Source organism: Poecilia mexicana, unplaced genomic scaffold (genome assembly GCF_051168715.1).
Source record: "Poecilia mexicana isolate PSO_F unplaced genomic scaffold, ASM5116871v1 scaffold_11, whole genome shotgun sequence".
NCBI lineage: Eukaryota > Metazoa > Chordata > Actinopteri > Cyprinodontiformes > Poeciliidae > Poecilia > Poecilia mexicana.
The window spans coordinates 25,749,839-25,768,980 of record NW_028263380.1 but is presented as its reverse complement, the minus strand read 5'-3'; the positions used below and the strand labels follow the sequence as shown (position 1 = coordinate 25,768,980).

Genomic DNA, 19,142 nt, shown 5'->3' with positions numbered 1-19,142 from the left:
GTTTTAAATATCAAATCCACATAAATTCAATAAAGCTGCAATTTAGAACTTTTGAAATGATTCAGACGAACATTTTAAACACAGTTTCACCACTTTATTACAGCAAATGAGTCGATATCATACACACATATAACACAGACGGACAGCTTTGTGTTTTTCTCTCCTTCAGCCTTCGCCACTTGAACAGTCCACCGGGTCAGAACCAACATCAACAGCTTATCACAGGAAAAAGAAAAAACAACGAGCAACACATCAGATTAATAAAAGATTTGAGGTAATGTGAAATATTTCTGTAAAATACTGCACAGTATTTTAATATTGCAGTCAGAGACAGCGCAAGGTTCTGGTCCAAAATATCACCAACTAACCACTTCATGTCCGAACGGCGCCACCTACAGGCTGGAAACTGTAAATAATGAGAATTCTGGGTGAAAGAGTCTTGAAATTCAGCCTGCATAAAGTACATACAGCTTTAAACATACATAAAGTTCCCACTGCAAGAGCGCATAATTCTAACAAGATAAAGAATTTAAAAAGATTACATCAAACTGTATAAATAAGTAATTAAGTAATATAGTAGCATAACTTTAGACACAGAAATGTAAAGAAATGTTTCACCTCGATGCAAACCTGCATATGTTTACATTTCTGTGAATTTTTGGTCCATTTTGAAATATGCAGTTAACTTCATATGTAAATAAAGTCATCAGTGTGTCAAAGGCATGACGGAGTATTAAGGTTATTTTAAATAAAAAAACAAAAATGTGGCAAATCGCTATGAAAAATATAAAATTTCTGACATTAATTACACAATTATAAGAAAAAAAAAATTCATTTACATTCTAGCTTCCCAACTTTATTCATAATTTTATAAAGTATTCAAATCTCAATTATTGAAAAAGAAAAATCAAAAACTTTTTATAATAAATCATTTTCCTTATTTTATTGTGCTGAGATCAGCACTTTAAAATGGACTCATGATTCTTAAAACAGGTTCAGTTAAGATGCTGAAACATCATCACTTATTTAGGGGATTAAAAAAAAAAGTAGAGCAAATTAGAAGAAGAATCATAATTTTTATCTAGAATAATTCAACTTGGATTTCTTTTTCAGCGCAGTGTTGTGTCATGATGTCCAGAACATTTAAATAAAAACCCCAAAATACAAATTTAATTGTTTTGGAGATGGAAAAAATGGCCGAAAATTCTCCAAATGTTTGGAAAATAATTTTTAAAAAAAGCATGCAGTTTTTAAAAAGGAAACTATTTTAATAAATCTGTTTGACCTTTTAGACCCCAGCTGACTACATTCAGTCTTGTTTGGTTAGAGGAAGACAATATTTTGGGTCAGAACCAGACAGGACCGGACCAAACCCGGATCGGACTGGAGAAGGAGAACAGCCAAGATTCTTCACAGTTTTTACAAAACAATAGAAAGAGAGAAAAACATCATCTGCAAACATGATGAGTGGTTGTTTTATGCTTTTTTGCAGTATTTACATTTTGAATCGTGGAGGAAAAAAAAAAAAAAACTATTTACAAACTAAGAAATCGACAGAATGAGGGAGGTCAAATATAACCAACTCTGTCTGTAATAAAAAGAAATAAAATCAGTGATATTTACATGTGCAATAAGGAAATAAATGGCTTCTGTGGGAGAAAAATCGGCGCTACACGCCTGATTTCCTCCCTGCAGGGGTTTTGTTTATTTTATCCGTTTTCATTTCACGCTTTTTCATTGCCGCAGTAATCTGGACAGCTCTGAGCGTGAACGGTGGCGCCCCCTGCAGGGACGAAGGGCGGCACGCAGCGGACGCTGGGCAGGGAGGGAAGCAGGATGTGGGCGGCAGTGACCTCATCAGACCCGAAGGTTACCGGTTAGAAACCGGCTGGCAGCGACGCGAAACACCAGGCGGCCCGTATGGTTCAAACACGCTACACTACGAACTTTCACGTGTTCTGCTCTGCTGACTAACACCGGTACCGTACAGTTCGGACCGCAGTAAGAATCTCAGACACAAACACAAGGATTTACATTCGCTGGATTTCTACATTTATTTTTCTCCCTAAAAGCTTTTATTAATTCTGTCAGATACGCAGTAAAATTGCAATCTTAAAGCTGCTCGATTTTGAGGGGCTGCAGCTCGCTTTTAAAAGCAAATAAACCAAAAGAGATGCAAATGAAAACCCTGAACTGATAATAGACGTAAAAACAAAAACATTTTGGAGGCTCAGAATGACAACGGTTGGACGAGAGGACTTAAACGTCTCAGGTTTCTACAGAAACCGCAAAGTTAATCTTTCATCCAGCAGGGTGGGCAGTCACAAGCAGCTACCACTTTCAACCACAGGAGGGCACTAATGATCTGAGGAACAGAACTGAGAAACTACGCTGCGCACTCCACACCGGAGCAATGCAAGATTGGCCAGTCGTTTCCAATCAGAAGTGTTTGAGAGTTTTAACGTTAAGTATTTTTGTGTTGTAAAGTTGTTAAACTCACTAACAGATGCCAACTGATAATATTAATAATAATAATATCCAGTGTTTAGGTTTTCACACTGGCAGGAGTTAGCTCAATTTTACCTTTTATTTAATGACAGAGTTTTAGGGTCATACTCAGAAAAAATAAATAAAATTACAATGTAAAGTCAAAAATTACAAGATAAAGTCAAAATGAGAATTAATTCATAAACTTGTGTGAGAATAAAGTCATACAAGAATAAAATTGTAATATTATGACATTTAATTTCCCTCTGGGATCAATAAAGTATTTTTGAATTTGAATTTATTCTTGTTTATTTTTTATTTTCTTAGAGAGGCCCTAATACTCCCTCATATATTTTTCCATGTATTTAAGGCTGAATTAATGTAAAACTCTGTTAACCTGTCATTTTAAAGCAAAGTCTCCAACAGACCAGTCTTGTCTTGCTCCTGGCATTTAAACAACCTGAGATGTGGAGCGGCATTCAGCAGGGTTCATATCCAGACCATTTCATTTCTACATCTTACTCCATTTTCAGCCATAAAAAAAAGAATCAAATAAAAAACACAGGCTGTTCGGTCTTTGCACGCTCAGACAGATGTTTTAGAGGCACAAAAATCGGGTGCAGAACATTCCAAATCAAGACAAATCCGATGCGTTTAAAGACGAAATTAGTCAGAAACAGCCAAAGGCGTCACTGGAAGTCATTTTGCAAAGCGTTTCAGATTGAACATTGGTCTGGTGTTTCTCAATTGTTCAGCAAACCACACAAAAAGCTCAACTGCATGTTGCTAAAAGTGCTAACTTTTCAACAATTTCATCCTAAATTAAAACTAAAATCAAAAGTAAGAGGTGAGAAACACGACTAAAGTGGATCTCTGTGGCTGCTGCTGCCGCCTGCCCAACTGATCCTAGTCAGGAGGTTTTCATTTACACCAAAACTCTGGGTTGGATTTTCCAAACATCGCGGTTCTAAAAACACGTAAGAATAAAAAATGATCTGATTTTAAAAATAATCAACGTTTGACCACATGGCAAATAAATAAAAACAAAACGCTGATTAAAAACGTTCTTTTCAGAGGACCAGCCCCCACTATCGAACCTCCTCGTTCCACCACACCAGGTGTGCGTGTGTATGTGTGTGTCTACAACAACCTCCTGCCGTTTCCATCCCGGCAGCTAAAGAGCTAACAGTCTTAACAGATTTACTGTACAGAGACAGATTATAGAGAGGACAGAAAGCAGCAGAGAGAGCTTGTGTGTGTGTGTGTGTGTGTGTGTGTGTGTGTGTGTGTGGGAATGCGCGCGCGCGTGTGTGTGTGTGTGTGTCTGAGAAAGAGAGGCCTGCAGGTAGTCGTTGGTTCGCCCTTCACATGCTGTTCACGGGTCCAGGAAGCAAACTGTGGTGAGATGAATCTGAACCGGGACCATCTGAGGAAACACAGCGAAACGATTGTTGTTGTTGCAATGCTGCCATCTTGTGTCCAAAAACAGCAACAACATGCATCTCGTCTCACTAATAAACACAAAAAGGCCATATTCACTCATTCCCATTCATATCTTTTTAAAATCTCTGTTACCTCGGCAACCCATCCCTACCAATCAAATTCAACTGAAATTGTAGTCTGAAATCAGTGGGGGGGGTTTCCACTCTCCTTTAGGGCTGAAATGATTAATCGTAATGAATCGATTAACTGAAATAACTCAATTAATTTAGTAACCGATTAATAGTTAACTGGCGAACACAGACTCAAGAAAAGGCAGTTTGCTGAAAGGACACAATCAGGGCTGTAATTAGGTCAAAACCTAATAAAAATATAAGCATTTAACAATCAAGATTAAAAAAAAAAAATCATTTTCTGTGTGTAAATATGTTCAACTCGAAACTCCTCTGGCAGCATGGCCATGTTATAACAAAACATTATAACAAAAATGTTTTGTTATAAGTAAAAATCAATCAGTGGAACTAGTGCATTTTTAACCAATATTAAGGGATTATTGATCTAAAACAAACTCATATATTAGGCAGAAATTGTTTCCTGTCACCAAGTTATGTCCACCGGAAACTAAACCAAAAATACTTTTTGCAGTTCTTTAATGGGGACAGAGAGGTTGGTGAAAGTTCCATCCATCCATTTTCTTTACACCTTGTCCCCTAGTGGGGTCGGGAGGTCCTGGTGCCTCTCCAGGTAAAGTTCTGGGCGAGAGGCGGGGTCACCCTGGACAGGTCGCCAGTCTGTCGCAGGTTGGTGAAAGTTGATCAATGTAAATAAGCATGGGCCATTTTTAAATTATATTGGCCTAGTCAAAGTTCAGGACTACTTAACTTCAACTAAGAATCTGTGGAAAGACAAATTGTCTTTACCTGTCAGGGGGGAGTGATAAGAAATGCATGCCACACTTTTCAGATTTTAATTTGCATAAGTTTTTGAGAACTCCATTCTTTAGACTTTATTTTAGCTTCATGTTTGCCCACCAAATAAAATCCAAATCAGGTGTGATTTCAGACGAGTCGTGGGTATTTCTATGATACAACAGGATGATGATTAAATGACAAAAGGGGTTTCCCACCATGGACAGAAGCAGCCGTATGCGAGCGAGCGTGAGGAGGGATGAGGATCGAGTTCAGCTGAGGCTGGATCGAGAGCTCTGCACATAAAAGCAAACACCAGACTCCTCCTTAAGATGCAGAAACTGAGGCGGACGGTGAGGATGAACGCGGCTCTGACCTGTGGTGCTGAAGTTGAAGAGCAGGGGCAGCTCGCGTCCGCTGGGCAGCCGCGCGTTCGGCTGGCGCAGCTCGTCGAAGAAGGCGTGGGCGCAGGCCTCCAACGGGGAGAGGCGCGACGCCGGCGTGTACTCCAGCAGCCGGGAGCAGAGGGTGATGGCCTCCGGAGAGGTACGAGGTTTAAACACCTGAAGAAGAGGAAAAAAACGATGCAATCAGGTGGTTCCACCTACAGAGGGCGCCAAAGAGCTGAAGGGCTGCATATTATTCCAAATTCAAAGTAAAAATTTGAAGCTACTGAAATTAAAAACAAACATGCTTTAACCAAAAATTCAAAACTTGTTTTTAGTGTTTCTCACCTTGGTCCATGGATGAGCTTTGATCTGTGGGAACTTGAACTCTGTGTAGTTTGGGTTCATCTCTCGTATCTGTTCCCTCGTTGGCGTTCCCAGCACCTTAAACCCAACCCAACAAAAATAATTAAAATATTAATTATGTAAGAGGCTTAAAATCAAATTCAGCATGAATTCCTGAAAGAACGAAGTAATATGGAGTCACATTCCTGCCAAGAACCACAAAGAAATGATGGAAGAAAGGACTGATGAAAGAGTAGCTCTGTTTTCCATTTATCTGCAGGCCCATGAACGCATCACGGCAAGCGGTAAACCAAAACACTCCTCTGGGTTTTTTGGCAGCAGTGTGACTCCATACGTGCATGAATCAAAGGTCAGAGGTCAGCCTCACCTTGATGATCTCCACCAGCTGGTCGACGCCGCTGTCCCCGGGGAATATGGGCTGACCCAGCAGCAGCTCCGCCAGCACGCAGCCGGCCGACCAGATGTCGATGTTCGCCGTGTAGTCGGTGGCGCCGAAGATGAGCTCCGGGGCGCGGTAATACCGCGAGCAGATGTATGACACGTTGGGCTCGCCGCGAATCAGCTGCTTGGCACTGAGGGCAAGGACAGAAAACCATCAAAATGGCAGAAACACTTAGAGACCACCATCGCCCGCCACTCACCTGCCGAAGTCGCACAGCTTGAGGACGGCGGTTTCCGGGTCGACCAGGAGGTTCTGCGGCTTGATGTCTCGATGGCAAACGCCCTGCGAATGGATGTAGGCAAGGCTGCGAAACAACTGGTACATGTAGACCTGAGCAGGGAAAGACAGCCGGTCACATCAGGAAGGAAAACGAAACTTCTGATGTCTGACGACGTTTTTACCTTCACATAAATGATGGGAATGATGCTCTTGGTTTTGTTGAAGTGCCGGGCGACCCGGTAGACCGTCTCAGGGACAAAATCCAGCACCAGGTTGAGGTAAACCTCATCTTTCTGTCACGGAAAGAAAAGATGTAGGAGATAAAAACAAAACAAGCTGCCAGGAAAGATTTACGTCAATTTGTTTGAAGCTAAATATTCCAAAAACATTAAGAGAATCTTAAAACATGAGAATAAAAACATGTTGACAGGAATCCATCGTGGCTTCAGTTTATAGCAACAAACTACTGAACCACTGAAGAGCAAGGTGCACTTTCTACACGTCTACTGATCATAAAGCCATTTTTAAAGCAGAAAGACAAAAAGACAGAAGAAAAGACTGGCAGCTGAAAAGACGGATGGACATTTTCCCCAAACCAGAGGAGGAGCCGAACCTTCTCGCCGCTGGAGTAGAAGAAATATCGCAGACGGACGATGTTGCAGTGATCCAGCTTCCTCATGATCTGTAACTCCCGGTTCTGGAAAAAAAAAAAAGTGAGAAAAACAAATGAAGTTTTTCAGAGTAAAAGACCCAACAGATTAAAATAAAGTCCAGACCAAAGCTTCACCTTAAACCTCTTATCCTGCAGAACTTTCTTAATGGCCACCATCTCCTGGCTGTCGATGAGCCGGGCCTGGTACACGACGCCAAACGATCCATTCCCAATAACCTGCCGGGATTTACAGAACACCAGTCAGACCAGTAAAGGCTGATGGGAGCTGCTGTGTTCTGTGGTCTATTCTGGAATCTATTAAAGCAACAGAAAACCCGACTAACAGCTTCATCACTATGACTTAATTTTATAATTTATTTCCAGGTGCATAGTTCTAATAGTATCCATTTTATTCCATTATCCTTTAATTTTGTTCATATTCTGTATTTATATAACTTTATTTAGTCATATACATTTTCTCCTTTCCTGTTTTTCCTTAAATACATAATATAATTACAAAAAAATTAATTATGAAATAAAATATTAACTAATTATTAAAACAATACAATAAATAATAGTGATAATTTTTCACACATTATAATCAAATAAATTTCATTTTTATCTTTGGATGCAATATTTGGTACATATTCATCAAGCCATTTATTTATTTATACATTTATTGCCAATTTTGTCATGATTTGATCTCCATACAATAATACTGTAGCTTCTGCAAACTCCCATCAGAAATTACACGTTTGACTTCATAGGAAAAATAAACTGAAAATGTTTAATTTAAAGCTCCAAGTCACAAATCAAAGTCTTATTTGTTTATTTACCACCTAAGAAATACATCTGGATGGAGAAGTTTTCCTATTTGCAGCTAAATAAATCATTAAAAGTCTTTGGCATTATTTGCAGTCCGACATTTCAGTGACCTGGAACATTTGGCCATGATTAAAGAGCGAAAGAGAGCAGAGTAAACAGCCACCTTGATATCGGTGTAGGAGACTTCCTGTGGGCGGTCTGGACCCTGACCCGGCGTCGCTACGACCGTTGTCACCTTCCCAATGTCTCCTAGGCAACAAGCAACAACAGGTTTAATCAAACATCTAGGGATAAAGTCTAAAAGATGTTAAAGATAAGATCATTATGGATTAAATGTCTGGACCTTCTCTCTGCTTCCTGGAGGAATATTTATGTTGGATGGATTTTAATACACAGAGTGGCAGAGTTCATATTCATGGCTGTGTGACTAATTAACCTGGGAAGCCGCAAAAATAGGCCAACATTGTCTTTATTCTGCAGAGCTGCGTTCAGTGATGCCAGCCAGCATTTAAAAGGATTATTCTGTCACACAATCCAGCTTCAAAGGAAAAGTCCGACATCTAATTAACTAATTTATAGAGGAAATATTTTATTTCTTGTAATGCCAGCTGGAGCTAATTTATTGACTCATTCAGGGATGCAGCCATGTGTGGCAGAATGAGGAGTTATTTCAAGAATATTTCATATGTTTACATTTTACAATACATTCCTTAGGTTTGTTTTTATGTGTATATCAATATATATTGATATATACATATATCAACTAAATACTGTTTGATTTATTGAATGAAAAATGAAGTAAGCTAATTGCTAGCAGCACCGGCAACCTGGATATGTGTCTCACATCACGGAAAGAAACGGATGGGCTACATTAGCTTTATTTCTCAGAAAATTAAAAATTTCTGAGAAAAAAAAATTGAGGAAAAAAAGTCAGAATTATGGAGAAAAAAATTGAAAATATTTGAGAATAATGAATTATGATAAAAAAGTGAGAATTATGAGAAATTCAAATCTGAGGAAAAAAGCAATTTTACAAAAAAGTGAGAATTTTTTTTTTAATGTAGGTAATTTTTATTTGAACAGTCATTAAAGAGACACTCCCCTTTAATATCACTGAAAAGCTGCCATTTTGAGAAACGCTGCAAACTTTTGATACTCAGTATGAAGTAATTAGTTTGCACTACCTGCCCCTTTTCCCCGTTTTCCCTGTCAAAGCTGAATGGTTATTTCTTGAAATGCAAATTTCATAATTAATTTTAATTAATGGTATTTTGGTTGTTTTATTTATTTAAAATGTTTTCCAGCTCCAGTGTTAAATGTTCTTTAGAAATCAGTGCTTTTTTCTATTATCTTTGGGTGAGTATGCTTAAATTAATAAGCCATTATTACTAGTATTTTGGCTGAAAATTGTGTCAATATTATAATTTCTGGGATAGTTTGTGATCATGACAGGCCGACATCTTTGCCTTTTTCTGCATGGTAAACCATCATCAGTCCATGAAGCGTGCTGGTTATCTAACCCTAACACTGCTGGTATCGGTATCGGTTAACCAGGGTCACTGAGTTCTTTACCCAAACTACAAGGTTCATCCTCTGGACAAATGTAAATAAGTAGATAAGAAGTAAAATGCTGGTTGCTGTGCCATTTTTTGATATCAAATTCCACTTTTTCCTCAGTTTTGGAACTTTTTCTACAGCCTTTAATATTCTCAGTCATAAACCGTACCAAAGGGTTTGTTGTAGGTTTTAATCTCCATTTTCTTCCAGGCTCTGCAGCCTTGAAAAACCTTTAAAACCTTAAATTACTGGGGAGAAATGACCACGCTGCAATTTTCAAAGCTACACATTTCCATCAAGAGAAACAGGAAATGCTTCAGTCCCTTTTTTCTACCAAACTACAGGAAAAACCTACTTCAACTTCACTCATAGCGACTTAAAGACAAACATTCCTAATATACGTTGACCCATCCTCAATGTTCACAACATTTTTGTGCATCTAGTGTTGTTTGACTGCTTCTTTATATCCAAATCTGTAAAAGTAACTGTTTACCGCTTCCAAATACCTAAAATGCAAAGAAATAAAGGTTTAAGATTTTACTGATTTAAACAAAAGATGCACAACATTAGACAATCATTCAATATTGAGTTTAAGACTGTCACAATACATCTGGATGATAAATTGTCCCAGAAATAATTGTGATAAATGATAATATTGTCTGTGATATCTGCCTATTTTCAGCTCTCGACATACCTGCATTTTTCTGTGACTTTTAGCATTTTGGGTGATCTTAACTGTGTCTGACCTGAACAACAGTGGCCAATATTAGCCGGCTAACACTTTGAATATATTAGCAACAATCACTCCACTCCTAATAGTCCTTGGCAACATGCATAGATCACAGATCCTGCGATGACAATATATTTGTGTTATATTACTTTGAACTGGAGCTAACACATGATCAGAGTATGCTAGCACAATCTAGCTGAAGGATAAATTGAACCATGTGGATTTTATTAGGAAAACACAACGAATCTAGAGATTCTAGACACAAGCAACTTACTTGAGCTTTGAATACTGTGACCACGCCTTACTTAATTCACTCACAATACAGAAATTATAAAATCTAGACTGAATTTTAGCCTCTTATGTAAAGGTATATTATTTGACAAATAAAGTTTTCCAAGAAATTGCTACTGTAAAATATAGTCTTTTCTGCCCAGATATTGAATTATTAAGATGTCAGGACAGTCATGAGACTTCTTCAGTCAGAGGCTTCTTTAGATTTGTTGCAAGACTGACTGCTACCACAAAGACTCTTTGAATACTACATTTAAAATGGATTTCATATGTTTCATATTAGTTTCTGAGTAAGAAAACAAACTCATTGAAATCCCAGAAGACATCAGTGTTTTGAAGCTGGACGTGCATCACTTGCATCCTCCAGGCGTCGGCCACCTGCTGCCGAGTCTTCGCCCCACAGGTGACCTTGGTGGGTGAGCATCGGTCCGCCCTGACCCAACCCCAGGCGAGTCAGACCGACAGCTGATGCCCCTCTCATACGAACACCAACAAAAGAGCCGAGCCGATGCTGCATCCAAGTTATCCGAGCCTGGCTTTGCCACAAAGAACCACCGACTAATTCATGTTCTCACTCCCATCTGACCCCAGTAAAATTAACCCGAGCCCCGCTAGACATGGTTTTATATTTTAAATTCAGATGATCACCTGATACCCTGGCATTATAATAATCTTCTGAACTGGAGTCACAGCGGAGGGAGGTGATATCATCCGGACCGGGAACTAACAAAACAAGTGGCTAAAACAGCCAGGCTAGCTAGCATGCTAATAAGTTCGTTAGCATAGTAACTATTCCAACTGGAAAAAAACCCTGCCTTGCTAACGAACTTGTTAGCAATCTTGTTAGCATGCTAGCTATTCGTTACACAGAGAGAAAATGACTTTTCTCTGTATCTAGTTATTTTTGAACATTAAAATTGCTGCTGTAATATATGCATGGGATAAAAGTTGAAGCTAAGAACTAATAGGTATAAATAACTCACTGGAAAGCTTAAGGTTCGAGCATCCCGACGAGCTGCTGCCGGAGGCCTGCGGGACCCCGGACTTTCCTGTGCTGCTCCCCACGGCAGCGGCTGATCCGGCGGAGGCTGCAAGGGCTCCTGGAACACCTGGCGGCTCAGCAAACGAGCTGGTCCTGGGCCGCCCGCTGCCGCTCATATCTCTGAGCAGAGGTCAGAGTTATTTTTCCCACTGTTTTCAGCTTAGTGACTAATAATTATGAACAACCGGCAGCGAATAATGTTATAAAATAGCGCTCCAGTTGCCGCCGCCAGCTGTCTGGGCTGAAAGCTGTTGCTAGACACCTAGAAACGGAGCTCCCGCAATGCCACCTGGGAAATGGAGTACGAAGCTACTGAGGCTGCTTTAAACCCTCAACAATTTGAGCATTTATTATTAAACAAAATATTAAATATAAAACAAAAATAATTCACATTTACGACTCACAAACATCCCAATTTAAGCAGTAAACCTATAGACTTTAGACTACTTTAGGGATACTGCAAATGGAAAAAATGACATTTCCACCAAAAAACTCAGAAATATTGAGATTAATTTCTGAAATTTTCTGGAAAGAACCTGGAAATTTAAGAATTTAAAATTGTATTATGAATCTATGTTTTTCAATTTGTACTTTTCAGTCTTTTTGCCCTCAAGACAGCCAGATAGAACTCATTTAGAGCCACAAATGTCTCATGATTTTCTTTTAAAGTCAGCTTATAAATTTAAACAAATATCTACTTTAGGAAGTTTGTTGTCCTTTTCAAAGATCTAAAAGCATATTAAGCATTTTTCACTCTTTAAATTATAAAAAAGTATAAAAATAATTTGCTAAACAAAATACAGTTTGAATATGATTAGTCTTTTACAAGTTTGTCTATGGATTCAACAGGAATTTAAATATTATTTCTTAGTTCTGTCCAGTTTTTTTCTTTTGCCATTGCTTTTCTTCTTTCACATGTGTATGAAAAGGTTAAAGAATGACTAAAGAAAATAAATAATAAACCACTACTGGTACTTTTAGTGCCATTCTTTGTGGAAATCTAGTACAAATATCACAGAACAAAAATTTAAAATGTTGCCTTTACATTAAGAAACTATACCTGGTTCTTTTAAATATTTATCTAGAAGATTGCATCTTTCTCTACATGTAAAATAAAGTAGGCAAACTACAGATAAAAACTCAACAACACAAGGCATTGTGTTAGATCTTTAATATTTAGTTTCTTTTTGTTGTCATTTAGAAATATTGCACATGGTCAACATGCCTGCTTATGAGATAACACATCGCTCATCCTACAAATTCCTTCTCCAAAGTAAGGACAGATTTATTTTAGAAGCACAATCATACAGTGTACACGCATACATGTGTGTGAATGCATGCATGTCTGTGCGGGTGTGTGCAAGAGCGCATGTGATCGCACATGCACGCAGATCGACACTCAACAGCCCTAAAGAACCCCCATAGTGACATAAACGGATAGCCTACTATTAACCTGTGTGTCTTTATTCATATATGTACTAAAATGAGTCTCCTGCATACGTTATATATACGTCTCCTGAATCAGCTGAGTTTATTAACAGTCTAGATGGCTGAGAAAATAGTCACGGTGACTATAAAAATACCGTCTCTTGAGTAGGAATACAGAAAAATATGCTGACGATGATGTTGCTGAGAGGTGAAAGGAGACCTGCCTGCATGTGCAAAAACATACACATCCCCCAAAACACAGACATAGATGCACAAATATGGAAATACCTGTAATATATTTATATATATTTTGTCACACATCCATATGTATACAGAGAAATAAAAGAGATACCCATAATAAGAACTACCCCCGCTCCGCTCTTCACCAAAGAAGCAAAGAGCCAAAAAAGTGCTATTCAAATAATTGTCGTTGACTTTTAGTAAGTTATGCTCTCTATCTCTTCAACAATGACAATATTTGTGATTCTCTTGTTTTTTGCTGTTTTTTATTTTAAAACCTTAGTTCATCACAACAGCTCGTTCTTCTCAGACTGCACTGCAAAAACACAGAATATTACAACATATTTGTGGTCTAGTTTCTAGTGCAAATATCTTGAATACGCTTGAAATAAGAGAAAGTTAACAAAAGGAACCTTTTAGCAAGGCTTAGAAGTTGTTTTACGTCAATAATTAATTGAAATTGATGAACTTTTGGAGAAAGATTTTATATAAAATCAAGAAAATTAACAACCCAACCCAGGAAAAGGCTTCAGTCAGAGGCTTCTTCAAATTCACTGCAACACAGACCGCTACAGGAGATCCTTCCTGCCCACAGCCATCACCATCTACAATAACTCTGAAGAGTTCTGAATTAATATTTAATTTGCCTTTGGGAACAATAAAATATTTTTGAATTTGGATTGGAAAAAGTGTTAGTTTTAAGTGGAACAACATGTTTTTCCCATAAGTTAAAATGTTTACTACTTTTTTAAAATCAATATTAAGGAATTATTGACTTCACTGTAAAAACACAAAATCTTACCAAGAGTAGTTTCTAGTCCATCTGAAATAAGATAAAAACTTATGTAACTTTTCAGCAGGATACATTAGCTTGTTTTAAGTGAAAGATTTCTTAATATTGATGAAAACGTATAAGCTCACTTACAATAAGACATTTTTCACATATATAGGTGGAATAATATGCCAACGAGACAATAATGTTTTCATCAATATCGAGAAATGAATGACATAAAACAAGCTCCTACAACTTGCTGAAAAGTTACATCTAAGTTATTTGTCTTATTTCAAGTACACTAAGATATTCACAATACAAACTAGACAAAAAATTTTTTTAGGACTTTGTGTTTTTTCAGTGGAACCTTCAGAGACACAGAAAGACAGTTACGAAGTCAGTCTTCTGTCATGTATATTCAATGATGATTGTTTAATAACTGGTTACTGTGTTAAGTTTGTATGGTGCACTGCCTTATTTCTGAAATAAGGTGTACAAATAAACTTTCCTTTTGCAGGAAGAATAAAGCAAAATATTGCATACCAAGATATTTGTACTAGAATGAAAACACTAATATTTTGTGTTTTTGCAGTTAAAACAAGCTCCTATATCTTGATGAAAGTAATTTGTAAGTTACTTTATCTTATTTCAAGTGTAGTAAGATATTTGCACTTTACGCTAGACCAAAAATACTTGGTAAGATTTTATGTTTTTGCAGTGCTGCCCTCAATTTAATATCTATGGCACAAAGCCTTGCCCCTCCCCGCCCAAAATAAAAACCTATTTCCAAAAAAAAAATAAAAGTCCTATTGCACCATTTGATGGGAAAGGATAAAGTGTCGAAACGAGAGGGAGAGAGGGAAGAGGAGAAAGGGTGGGAGGGCTCCAGGTTTTGCCCTCCAGGGCTGGTCTAGGATCTGCTTTCCCTGAACTGAACCCTAACCAGAACAGAACCATCCTGAGCTACATAGCGCTTGACCCGCGACCAGTGCTTAAGGGCACTTTCTAACAAATCTTTGAATGGGGGCGGTAAAGATGGGTTGGGAAAACATACGGAACAAGGTTAATTTTACTAAAACAATCTCTTAAAAACAATACTTTCCTGATTGAACTTGTGGCGACCCCCCTCGACAACAAGAGGCCGCACAAATTGTGCAAACACCTGATTTCGACAATTTTTTTGTTTTTCTTTACAAAACCACAAACCCCGCCCCGCCCTGTTTCTGAGTCCAGGTGGAGAAGGGAGGGCGCAGACGGATTTTATCCCCTTCTTCGTCCAGTTTCCCGCTTTCTTTCTCTTCTTTTTTAAAAAGTTTTTATGCTGGAGAAGAAACACAATAAGAGCCACGAGAGAGAGAGAAAAAACAGGCCACGGTAAAACTGGTTATTTCCACGGCAACGATAACGAGAAGAAAAGCAACGTCGTTTCTGAGAAGTTTGGTTAAGATCCTGCTTTTCTGGAGTTTATGCCTCCAAATCTTTACATAATCTCATACAGACTCAGATATCCGGCTCCGTCCGTCGTAATGGCAACAACTGAAGGTGCAAAGATTGGTCACTACATCCCGATTCTGCATCTCCGACTCTCTACAATCACGTGAAACGGTGCAGGCCGATGGCTTACTCCGACCCGGGTTGATTATCTTCGTGTGTGTGTGTGTGTGTGTGTGTGTGTGTGCTGTCTGTCCTGCAGCATCGAGGGGCTGTGAGTTATCAGTGGAGGTCGTTGGGGTTGTGTTTGCGGCCCGACCACGGTGCTGAGGAGGTCAGAGGTCAGGTCGATGGCATCTGAGGGGTGGCTGGCTGGCTGGCAACAGCAAACTGCATCTGCACGCTAAGGTAAGTGACATAGTGCCTTTGTGTGTCATGTCCTTGGTTGCGGCAACAACCAAGCGTAACAGTCTGATTTGGTTTGTGTGTGTGTGTGTGTACCAGAGAGATAGAGAGTATGTACCGCAGAGTTTGAGTCCCAAACTGCTGCAATGTGCTGAGCGCAGACCTGGGCAACATTCAGGATGAAAGGAAATTCAAGAAGCACTTGCTGTGGTTCCCACACGTTAAGATTAGACAATCAAAGCTAGTCTTGAGGAGTCTTATTTTTGCCCAGGTCTAGTGGAAATCAGTGCCACACACCCTTCTCTCTTCGTCTTTCAGTGAAATTATTTTCCTGATCTCCTCCGTTTTGTTTGTTTTTTACGATCCTTCGTTTTTCGGTTCCTCCAAGTTTTGGCCTTTGTCTCCCTGATGCTCCGCCCCGCCATCGTCCCGAGCTGATTGGCCGTGGGACAGGGTGGGCCCGGCTTCGGACAGCTCGAGCGTCCCCGGCGTCGCCGTCTGCATGATCTTCTGACGAACCTCACGGATCTTCAGCTGCAGACACAACTTGGTGGGGAATGTGTCTGGGTAGCGCGCCTGGAAGGAAGCCGTGGCCTGAGCTGCAGAGACGAGACGGAGAAGAGGAGGAGAATGTTCAGTTAATCAAGTTTATTTGTATAGGACATTTCAGCAACACAGCAGTTCAAAATAAAACTAGACTTCACTTTAATTGCTTTTATTAGGACAGAGACTGGATGTACCTGAAGGAAAGAAGCCGTGTTCCTGAAAAAGCTGCATGACCAGCGCGCGGCGTTGGTCCAGTGTCCTCCGCAGAGACGAGTATGGAACCCTGTCCGGGTCTCCCAGCGGGACGTCGCCTTCCGGACCTGCTGGAACAAAAATCAACCTCACAAAACGGTCCATGCATCATCTCACTGCCAAAAGATAAAATAAAATCGTGCTAAGTATTACCAAGCTTATTTGTATAACATATTTAAGAAACAAGGCAGTTCAAAGCGGTTTGACTTTGTAACCGTCTTTATGTGTCTCCGAAGGTTCCACTGCAAAAATACAAAATCTTACCAATATTCCAAATATGTTAGTACACTTGGAATAACACAAAGTAACTTTTCAGCAAGATGTAGGAGCTAGTTTTAAATAAGCCCTTAATACTGATAAAAAGTTCTGGTTAGATTAGATATAGATTATTTCATATGGGAAAAATGTGTGGTTTTTAGTGAAATAATCTGCCAGTGGAACTAGTACTTTTGCATTAATATTAAGACATTACTGACAACAAACTGCTATATCTTGCTTAAAAGTTACTTAAGTTAGTTTTGTTTTATTTCAAGAGTACCAAGATATTTGCATTAGAAACAAGACCAAAAATACTTGGTAAGATTTTGTGTTTTGCAGTGCGGAGGCGACTCTCTCATACCTGGTCTGTCGAATGTAAAGATGTCTCCCTCACACTTGGCAGCGCTTTTTGGGGTGCTGGGCTCCGAGCTGCAGCTGGAGAGACGACGGGTCTTCCTTCGGGGGGAGCTGGGGTCTTCTGCCGCCCCGTCAAGATCTGGAGAGATCCAGCAAAATTATAAATTTAGGAAATTTTTTTTTGAAGTTTCAGGAAACTGCAACTAATGGGGATAACAAATAAAAAAGAAGAAAATAAAGGTGGTGCAGGTCCGTCTCACCGGTGGAGTTGCGTCTCTTCTTGCGGTAGCTTCCCAGGATGGCTCTTGGAGAGGTGGCCAGGCTCTGCAGCGTGGGCGAGGGAAGAACTTCCTCTGGGTTAAACTCTGGAAGCTCAGCAAAGCGCTCCTCGAATGACGTCTCCGACAAAACCCTGAAGATATAAAACGCTTCATCAGCTGACAAAAATATCATTTTTAATAACTAAAAATACTGAGATTTCAGTTGTTTTTACCTCCCCAACCATAAACTAAGTATGAACTATTTATATTGGGCAAATAAAGTAATCAGATTTTTATTTTTTGTAGGACTGAGATTGTAGATTGAAAATTTCAAGTGGTTTTCATGTTTTCCTTGTTAAACGAAAGGCATTCAGTTTGCTTATCATTCTGAACTCGATTAAGAAAACAGAAAAAGCAATTTGGGTTCACCAAGGTGAACTTTAGAGCCCAAGTCAACGAGTTGATGTGGTCCTAGTTACTATGATAACAAAAGGAAACCATAAAACTTGGACAAGATTACTTTGTGTTGCATCTAATATCTTTGTGAGTAGATTTTAATTTAAGAGTGATCATTTGTCCCAATTTCTTTAAATCTTTAAGCAAAATACTTTTTTTTTTTCACGTTTTGTACTTTCATTTGGTCTCAGCTGCTGTTGAAAACCGTTTCCAAAACCTCCCAATTGTTAAGTCACATTCCACGGGCTAGTAACGCCAGCCACGCCCAGCCCCGTTACCTAGCAACCCAAGCTGAGCTCCAACACATTTGGTCAGCTGGTTTTACTGCTCCTTGTCATCTACTGGAAAAGAAAAGTGTTTTGTTACGCAGGAGGCTCTACTAATGCTTTTCAAGGATGTACGGTTGTATAACTGTGCATCTGTTTGCAGCCATTTTCACATGTGAGTGTAAATGTTGAGTTGGTAGCGAGGTTAGCAGCAGCTTATTTGGATTTAAAGTGACAGGAAGCTCTAAAACAGCTCTTTCTGAACTGAGCAGGCTCAAACATCTCATTATCTAAGGATTATTTTGTGCAAAAAAATGTAATGAACATGTTTTATATACACAGACAGATCCTAAACTGTTCAAGAAAGCATAATAAGTCACTTTTAAAAGTCCTGATTTGTCCTAATTTATTTAAATTTATTTTTGAATTGTGGTTTGGTGGTCACAAAACTCACCTCAGGGGGCCACAAATGGCCCCCAGCCCCCACTTTGAACACCCTTAGTCCAACTCAAGGATCTGATCTGGTTAAAATGTAACGGGAATCTCCTCAGAGTGTTTTCTCAATCATTCAGGGCTACTTCTGCTATTCTTCCTCTCTCTCTCTGCAGCTTACGCTCCTCTTCCCAGCGGCCTAAATAAAGCACATCCAGGGTGTAGCACTCTGCCCACACACACACACGCAGTAAACAGAGCTCCCACTACAGCCTGATGAAGCTGGAAGTTGGCTCTAAAAGGATGCAGCACTGCTCCAAAATGAGTGCTAACAGATGGGAGTCCTGCCTCGTCCTCACAATGTGTTTTTATGAGCAGATTTTAAAAAGAACCAGGCAGATTTTCAGTTTTTTTATCAACCAAAATCAGCAGGAAATATGTCTGAAATTCTGCTTTAATGTGGTTATTTTCTGTTTTTAGAGCTTGTTTAAAAAGATACTCACTTGTCGTGAGAGTCGGGGGTCTTTTTGAGTGGAGGGGGGCGAAACTTAGTTCTCTTGGAGGAGGAAGAGGAGGAGGCGGTTTCTTTTTCTGCTGGTGGAGGTGGAGGCGGGTCCAGACCTGAGGGCGGAGGAGGTGGGGAACGAGGTCCAGCCTGGTGAGGAAAACATGGTTCAGAAAGTCAGATATCTGG

The 19,142-nt window shown here is 39.4% G+C and overlaps 2 protein-coding genes and 1 long non-coding RNA gene across 5 annotated transcripts in view; 1 reads left to right on the top strand and 2 right to left on the bottom strand.

Annotated features, from left to right (window-relative positions):
* Positions 1-80: 80 nt before the first annotated feature.
* Positions 81-11,651, bottom strand: gsk3aa (glycogen synthase kinase 3 alpha a). The gene is made up of 11 exons (XM_015001654.2): positions 11,287-11,651; positions 7,889-7,974; positions 7,036-7,137; positions 6,862-6,945; positions 6,431-6,541; positions 6,229-6,359; positions 5,955-6,159; positions 5,570-5,665; positions 5,212-5,398; positions 5,054-5,131; positions 81-3,913 (listed from the first exon to the last, which is right to left on the bottom strand). Exons 1-11 carry the CDS (start codon positions 11,459-11,461, stop codon positions 3,852-3,854), a joined length of 1,317 nt encoding a protein of 438 aa, XP_014857140.1. The 5' UTR covers positions 11,462-11,651; the 3' UTR covers positions 81-3,851.
* Positions 11,652-12,501: 850 nt separating this feature from the next.
* The window catches only part of cica (capicua transcriptional repressor a), a 43,849-nt gene continuing 37,208 nt past the window's right edge, over positions 12,502-19,142 (bottom strand). For 2 of the 3 annotated variants that reach the window (XM_015000540.2, XM_015000767.2), the window contains exons 18-22: positions 18,952-19,103; positions 17,295-17,446; positions 17,039-17,173; positions 16,362-16,490; positions 12,502-16,220 (exon numbers count right to left, since the gene is read on the bottom strand). In XM_015000540.2, the coding sequence (XP_014856026.2) occupies positions 15,979-16,220; positions 16,362-16,490; positions 17,039-17,173; positions 17,295-17,446; positions 18,952-19,103 (810 nt within the window). In that variant the 3' untranslated portion in view covers positions 12,502-15,978. The remainder of the gene's footprint in view (positions 16,221-16,361; positions 16,491-17,038; positions 17,174-17,294; positions 17,447-18,951; positions 19,104-19,142) is intronic. The other variant, XM_015000690.2, reaches the window with a different exon arrangement.
* Positions 16,174-16,571, top strand: LOC148156592 (uncharacterized). Its single transcript, XR_015764681.1, has 2 exons — positions 16,174-16,258; positions 16,344-16,571. It is a non-coding gene; the product is annotated as an uncharacterized LOC148156592 (long non-coding RNA).

Bases quoted from the DNA above. Each gene is read 5' to 3' on its own strand.
- gsk3aa (XM_015001654.2), bottom strand. From the start codon at position 11,461: ATGAGCGGCAGCGGGCGGCCCAGGACCAGCTCGTTTGCTGAGCCGCCA. The intron at 5,666-5,954 runs GTGAGGCTGACC...GTTGGGTTTAAG, and splicing joins AGCTGGTGGAGATCATCAAG to GTGCTGGGAACGCCAACGAG. The intron at 5,132-5,211 runs GTCAGAGCCGCG...TTTTATGTGCAG, and splicing joins CTTCAACTTCAGCACCACAG to AGCTCTCGATCCAGCCTCAG.